The following is a 7821-nucleotide window of genomic DNA, read 5'->3' as shown; positions in this document are numbered from 1 at the left end:
ATTATAGCCTCTTAAAATATTCCGAATCAAAAATTTAAATATTCTGGGCAAAATATCAAATTTTAAGGATACCGTGTGTATTTGTAAGTCATCTATTTTATATATCTTACACTCATCATGATAGTTACTCGAACTCGAAGCTACCACACTCTAAAAATTAGATTGTGTGGACTAGTGGACTACTACTGTATTCTTCCCAAGATCTATGACCTACTATTGTGCAGTAGGTATAATTAGCTACAGTTGGTCTTACTTGTCACGAGTATTATCTGTCACAAGTTCAAGACGGATAATGTCCCTCTCACAATAAGGCAAGTGGGGTAAATGGAGCACCCTATGGATAGTACTACTTGTCTATTTTGAGAGGGGTAATCTCCGTTTTCAGCTTGTGATGAATAATGCTCGTCTTCAATGAGATTTTGTGAATTAACTATTGTTTGGAAGAAGAAAATAACAAAAAAGAAGCAAAAGGCAACAAAATAAAAATAAAAAAGAAAAGAAAATAAAGAGAGGAAGAGGTGATAGCATTAGCAAAGTGTGAAGGATGAGGCTTTCATTGTCCACCATTCAAAAATGATAAAACATGAAGAGATATAAAGTTTCCACTTATTTCACATTTCACCCCTATAATCTTCTCCTTGATCTTTTATTTTTGTAGCTTTACTCTTCCTCTAAGATAAACAAAGCCAGAGAAGAAGATAAAACAATAATGGCTTTGAGAATGTGGGCTTCCTCTACTGCCAACACCTTGCGTCTCACTTCTCCTTCTAAAGCTCTTCCTGCATTTTCCCTCTCCAGATGCTTCTCTACTGGTATATTTCTGTTTGCAACTCTGTTAAAAATGCTCATAAATACTCGTGATGTTTATTATTTTTAATACGTTAAAACTAATGTAACATGACGCGTTCAATTGTTTGTGCTTTTTACGTGGTAGAACAATATATAGTTGGTTGTCTGGTTGATATATGTTGTTGGAAAACAACCATGCGATTTATTGATACTGTGGTAAGACTGCGTACATTTGACCTGCATGTTTCACTATCGAGGAGCTAATGAAGCCTTGTAGTGCAGTTTTTGTTGCAAGTGTCGATGTAACTGGACATTTATGAAGTTTTTTAGAATGCATACTAGACTTCATTCGAGCCGAAACTTGTTACATCCATAGGGTGGAAGATATGGATTAGTCCAAAGTTTAGCGCATTTTGTCTTTGTTTTTGCAGTTTTGGATGGATTCAAGTATGCATCGTCACATGAATGGGTGAAACATGAAGGTTCAGTTGCCACCATTGGCGTTACTGATCATGCTCAGGTCCATATTATACTCTTATTATCCTACTTCTCCTCTGTTATTTGTAATATTATACAACTAGAACAAAGTTAACTACCTCATTAAAGCTGGAATGTTAGAATATAAGACTGATCATGAGACTCCAACCATCAGTTTAAGCTTTGGTTGAGATGGTTTCTTGACATGGTATCAGAGCCAGTGTTATTGCGACCAACATAAGGCAACAAATTAATGAGCCTATTTGCATTGTTCATTCATATTCCAAGCCCCAAGGAAACTGATTTTTTGGAGTGATCAGAACCAGAAAGGGTCGCGTTTATTTAGTCCTAGATTTCAAAATGGCCTTATTTATCTTCATTTTTCTAATTTTAGGTTGGGGTGTAGCCATATACAGTCATGTATAGATTACATCAAACAGTAGTACAATAAGAATATTTCTAGAATAATCGTGTGACAAACTTGTTCATATGCATAAATAATGGACAGGGGCATCTAGGAGATGTGGTGTTTGCAGAGCTACCTGAAGCAGGCAAGACAGCAGAAGCAGGAAAAGCCTTTGCATCAGTTGAGAGTGTGAAAGCCACCAGTGATGTTAATGCCCCCATTTCCGGCGAGATCATTGAAGTTAACACCAAGCTTTCCGAAACTCCTGGTTTAGTAAGTCTTCTTCCTTGATTCTCCTATATCACTCCAATATATAAAAGTATAATCGGGAGCATAACAATAACTCAAACCGATTAATATGGTGCTTAACTACTAAACTGGAAACGTTGATTATAATGTAGCTAAACTCGAGCCCATATGAGGATGGATGGATGATCAAGGTGAAGCCAAGTAACCCGGCAGAGCTAGAAAGTTTGATGGGTCCTAAAGAGTACACCAAATTCTGTGAAGAGGAAGATGCGCATTAATGACACAATGCTGTAATGCGTAATTACCTTGTTGTTCGAGCTGTATTTGTCGTTAATTTGCTCATAAAGTTTGTAACTTTCATATCTTTTGGTGTAACTGGAGTGCTGGTTTTGCTCTCCATGCTTTTCCACATTGTTCTGACATTTCTATTCAACACTGGAACAAATTAGTAGTAGGAACTTGGAAGACTGTTTGTCAGAACACAGTTCATTTTAGTATAAGTAAAATCCTGCAACTGTTTCTTCTACACAATGCTTAGAAGCTGTACATCAGAAATACTGATTAGATTTATCTGAATTGGTGATTATTTTACAAAAATTCAATATTTAGAAGATCAGGAACGCCGGCTTGTTTGCAAGACAAATGCAGATGCATAAGACTTGGCAAACTAACCCGAGCCACAATCCGAATGATTCAACCTGACAGTTCTGACCCGTAATACGTACCCGAACAGATAACCTAAATCTGACCCAATATCCGAATTTACTCAATCCAATCTGAAATTTGCTAGACTTAAATTTAACCGTTACCCCTACATAACTTGATGATGACACATTCGGAATATACTCAAAACTTGAATGCCTTGATCCAACCTAAACCGACTTGTATGCGAAAAACATGTGAAATAGCCCGAACGCCGAACTAAAATTGACGAGACCCGTATCCTATCTTATTGATCCGTTTGCTGAGTCAAACACTGCCCTCTTCTAGAGATCTAGCAATCAAGAAAAACAATTCCATGGGAAAACCAGAAGGGATTGTATGAAACTGTAAGAAATGTAAAAATCATAAAAACTGTAACTCCGACGTAGGTTTACCAAGAGTCCAATACTACAATACCATATTACAATTCATCAGTAAATAAAAAGATTTCAGATGGGTGAATCAAACCGCGAAGAGCAAGATTGAAAATTGCCCCTATATTATAAAGCATTGAATGTATAAGCGTATAATGTAGTTTGGAATTTCGGGTACAAAAAAAACATCAACAGGGTCCATAGCTCAGTGGTAGAGCAATTGACTGCAGATCAATAGGTCACCGGTTCGATCCCGGTTGGGCCCTTCAATGTTGTTTTTTTTTTAATTACACTATTTACGATTACAAAAAAAAAAAAAAAAAAAAAAAAAAATGTGATCATTTTAGGCCGAATGGACTCTTTCACAACAATTCTACCCTTTTACAATATTACCTTTGTCATTTTTTCATTTTCACATAAACCATAATTAACAAAAATTATTAAACATTAATTTCAGTAAAAATTAACCCTAATAATTTCAATAAAACATATTAATAATCGTTAATAAACAAAATTACTTCAGTAATTGGAGAATTATAATCAATTATTCAAGTTTTTAGAGTTATTTGATTCAATATTACGTAAAGATGATGTAAGAGTTAATTTGATTCTGTTTAGGAAAAAGGGTATGAGAAGGAAATTTTACGAAAAAGTGTATGTAAAAGAGTAATTTCGATTTTGTAGTTTTCATATATACTACCATACGTGGATTATACATTTGATGTATTACCACCAATTCATTATTTTCTGAGCATTATAATATTTTTTTGAGTTTTGTTTTAAAAATTTTGAGTTTTACTATAAAGTTTCTGAGTTTATTCATTTAAACATTAAACTCTAAAAAATTACAATAAAACTCAAAAATATTACATATAAATTTAGTAAAATTTGAGTGTTGAAGGAAAAAAAAATTAAATCTAACTTATAAATTTTAATAAGCTCAAAAAAAATATACATATGCTCAAAAACAAATAAAATTTGAGGTAACAAGCTTAAAAAATATACATATATGGTCAAAAACAAAAAAAGTTGGAGGTAGTATATCCGATGTATGTTCCTTTTTCTCTAGATACTACTCCCTTCTTTGTCAGTTGTCACACATCATTGATCGTGTCAAAAAATCACATGATCGATCAAGTATTTGTAATAAAAATGATTGTGATGGAGTAAAAATTAAAATCAAAATAGAAATGATTGTGATGGAGTAAAAATTAAGGTTAATCGTTACCACAAAGAGTTCATAAGGATAAAATCTTGTTTCTTGTTCGTCTAGATTTAATTAAGCTTATTTTCGTTTAGAATTTTTGTCAGAAAGTACCTAATATTTAGCTCACTTTGTGCGCAGGTATCTAACATTAGTTTTTTTGCCCAAAAGTACCTAAAGTTTATATTTTGTTTGTTAAGAAGTACCAATGGATGGATTCCCTCCAAAAAGTGATTAAGATATAGGCGGAGATAGCCAAATAGGTGCTAAAGTGAGGGAAGAGTTATAGTGAATGGGATGAGAGATGGAGTCGGGGAGAAAATGGTGAGATTAAGAGTATATATATATATATATATATATATATATATATATATATATATATATATATATATATATATATATATATATATATATATATAAGGCGCATAGGCGAGAGAGGAGAAAAATGAGCTAAATTATGTGATTAGTCAGCTCTAAATAAAGAGATTAACGAGAGAACAAAATAAATCACGTTTTTCCGTCAAGTCAAACTCCAAAGTCAACTTTTTTTTGACGGAAAACGTTAATTGGTACTACTTAACAAATGATAGTATAACTTTAGGTACTTTTGGGCAAAAAAAAAATAATGTTAGGTAGCTGCGTGCAAAGTTACCTAAATGTTAGGTATTATCTGACAAAAAAAACCTTTGGTTTAATTCAATAGTTTTTTGTTAAAAAAAAGGTTTTTTTGTCAAATAGTACATAACATTTACACCTTTTGTAAATCTGGTATCTAATATTTTTTTATTTGCACAAAAACACTTAACATTTACGTTTTTTTGTCAAATCACAACAAACTGACTTTTCCGTCAAAAAAAGTCAAGAAACCGTCTAGACTAACGGAGCAAATGTTAACTTGGAACTGTTTCCTTAATTTATTCCGTTCTTACCTCTATTTCAGTCATTACTATAGTCTTCACACTCTCCATTTTCATCCATAACAATCATCATCTCCATCTCATCGATTTGTAAAAGAAAAAGAAAAAGAAACAGCGTAGGGGACAACAAATGGATCTCACCCGCTTTGTTGAGTTGGAGGAAGAGTTTAAAAAAGACAAGTTAGGTTGAAAGGACGATAGAAGAGAAGGAGAAAATTGGACAATGAAGGCATAAATTGGGGCTTTAATTTGAGAATGAAGAAATAAAATTAGGAGGTTAAATAAGGGTTTTAACTGGAGGGAAACTCGTTTCAATTGGAGGGATAAATGGAATTGGAGGGAAAAACAAAGAGAAATAAGGCCAAGTCACCATTTGCTCCGTTAGTCAAGATGGTTTTTTGACGGAAAAGTCAGTTTGGTGTCATTTGACAAAAAAAAAAAGTAAATGTTACTTGTTTCTAGGCAAATAAAAAAAAACATTAAGTACCAGATTTGCAAAAGGTTTAAATGTTAGGGGTTATGTGACAAAAAAATACAAAAAAAAAAAAAATTGGGTTTTTCTATAGTGTGCCCTCCAGTTTTTTGATATTCTACTATGTACCCCTTCTTTTCCAAAATTATCCGTTATACCCCTGAATTCTGTTTAATAGTCTAAACCATGACCCATGTTGTATCTCCGTTAACTTTGTTGTTAAGTGTTCATCTAAAATTTTATTTGTCATCTTTTCATTAAAGAACTCATCCAACCTCCATAGTCTCTTCATTCAACTTCTTGTCACTATACTACCATAACCTTTACTAATTTATTCTCTCTCCCCAACCAAAAGATACACTCAAGTTTATTATTTGAAAGATCAATCCTTACTTTTCATCTTCTACATTGTGGTATGATTGAGCTCTTTTCTCCTGCGATTATTAGCATCATGATCAGTTTTTTTTCTTTGATCGATTTTTGTTCTTTGTATTATTATGTAGCAGTCATTTACATTATTAAGATTTAAAAATTAACATCTTTTCATGAGGTTTAGTTTTATTTTCTTCAAATCTTAAAAATAACTTTTTTTATGAAATTTGAAATACCTTCATTAACCCAGGAATTTTTGATACTGCGTTCCTTGGGCACTGATTAAAAGGCGATTTTTAAATGGCAGCCATTGAATTGGGTTATTTGATCCCAAGAAGAAGCCGATGGCATTGTAGCACAAATAAGGAAACAAAGTGCGAAACTGGAAAAATAATAATTGTTAAAAACTAATCTAGAAAAATCTAGAGTTAAAACATAAAAATCTTCTATGACTACACTTTCATGTATCTAGATTGTTTCATGTAAAAATCTAGGCTAATTGGTCTAGAGATTTCTGAAATGTACAAGAATGTATAAGAGGAAGGCATGTCATGAAACCACCGACATAATATGTCTATAAATAGGCAGTGTAGTTGCTTGTAAAGGGATGTACACAAAGCAACAATCAAATACAATCAATACAAACAATTCACATTAACAAACTCTCCCACATACATACCTTGCCTTCACAAATACACATAATCAATCATATAAAAAACTAACAGTGGTATCAGAGCCACGGCAAAACTGCGACCCAAGTACTCCAAATAAGAAAACAATAATAAACATTCACAAATTAAAACTAGTTCCAAATAAAATCACACATCGAAAACCATGTCAAACACATTACAAGTAAATTGGGTACCAACATTCAAAGGCGAGAAATATGACCTTTGGAGTATCCAAATGAAGTCAATATTTATCTCACAAGGACTATGGGATTTACTCCAAACTGGGTATGAAAAACCCAAAAATACCATCGAGGAAGCATCATGGGATGCCACAAAGAAAAATTTATATATCTAAAATCAAAAGAGAGATCACTATGCCTTTTCTTTGATATATCGAGGACTCGACGAGACAATACTTCCGCGGGTCATTTCCGCTGCATCATCAAAGGAGGCTTGGACGATCCTGGAAAATACATACAAGGGCTCTGGCAAGGTAATTACTATTAAACTCCAAACTTTATGGAAATATTTTGAAAATTCACTAATGTCGGAAGACGAGAATATAGAAGCATTCTTTAATCGCACCACTAACATTATTAATCAAATTCGTTCATATGGTGATATGATTGAAGACACAAAAATTACTCCAAAAATATTAAGAAGTCTTCCGAAAAAATTTGAACACATAGTGGCCGCCATAGAAGAGTCAAAAGATTTAAAAGAACTTACAATAACTAAATTAATGAGCTCACTACAAGCTCTCAAAGAAAGAATGAAAATATTTTCCGATGAGCCACTAGAACAAGCATTTCAGGCCAAATTAAAATTTAATGGCTCAAACAATAATAAAAATTATCAAAGGAACAGAAATTCAAATTATCAAGCTGGGGGAAGAGGTAATTATAACAATCAAGGGAACCAAGCCTATAACCATAAAGAGTTATATTGTCACCTATGTAAGAAAAATAATCATAATACCGAAAATTGTTCGTATAAATGTAAGAGGTGTACAAGACACGCCCACTTTGAAAAAGATTGTTGGTTCTAGAAAAATGATGAAGCAAATTTCATCGAAGAAAATGAACCTAGTGGACAATTATTTTACTCTTACTTAAATGCGGAAGAAAAGTCCACGAACATTTGGTATATTGACAGCGGTTGTTCCAACCATATGTCTGGCAACAAAAA

At 32.9% G+C, this 7821-nt stretch overlaps 1 protein-coding gene and 1 non-coding gene across 2 annotated transcripts; both read left to right on the top strand.

Annotated features, from left to right (window-relative positions):
• Positions 1 to 520: 520 nt before the first annotated feature.
• LOC141587158 (glycine cleavage system H protein, mitochondrial) lies at positions 521 to 2445 on the top strand. Its single transcript, XM_074408600.1, has 4 exons — positions 521 to 812; positions 1221 to 1309; positions 1775 to 1945; positions 2074 to 2445. Exons 1-4 carry the CDS (start codon positions 710 to 712, stop codon positions 2197 to 2199), a joined length of 489 nt encoding a protein of 162 aa, XP_074264701.1. The 5' UTR covers positions 521 to 709; the 3' UTR covers positions 2200 to 2445.
• A 746-nt stretch (positions 2446 to 3191) lies between these two features.
• TRNAC-GCA (transfer RNA cysteine (anticodon GCA)) lies at positions 3192 to 3263 on the top strand. The gene has a single exon. It is a non-coding gene; the product is annotated as a tRNA-Cys (tRNA).
• The last annotated feature ends 4558 nt before the right edge of the window (positions 3264 to 7821 follow it).

The sequence above is a fragment of the Silene latifolia genome, chromosome 6 (assembly GCF_048544455.1).
Source record: "Silene latifolia isolate original U9 population chromosome 6, ASM4854445v1, whole genome shotgun sequence".
NCBI lineage: Eukaryota > Viridiplantae > Streptophyta > Magnoliopsida > Caryophyllales > Caryophyllaceae > Silene > Silene latifolia.
Note: the sequence above shows the minus strand (reverse complement) of the source record. Positions and strands in the feature narration are given on the sequence as shown.

What these genes read in the sequence shown, in the direction of transcription:
- LOC141587158 (XM_074408600.1), top strand. Translation starts at nt 710, where the DNA reads ATGGCTTTGAGAATGTGGGCTTCCTCTACTGCCAACACCTTGCGTCTC. An exon ending in CTCCAGATGCTTCTCTACTG is followed by an intron (nt 813 to 1,220) that starts GTATATTTCTGT and finishes TTGTTTTTGCAG; the next exon opens with TTTTGGATGGATTCAAGTAT. An exon ending in TTTCCGAAACTCCTGGTTTA is followed by an intron (nt 1,946 to 2,073) that starts GTAAGTCTTCTT and finishes ATTATAATGTAG; the next exon opens with CTAAACTCGAGCCCATATGA.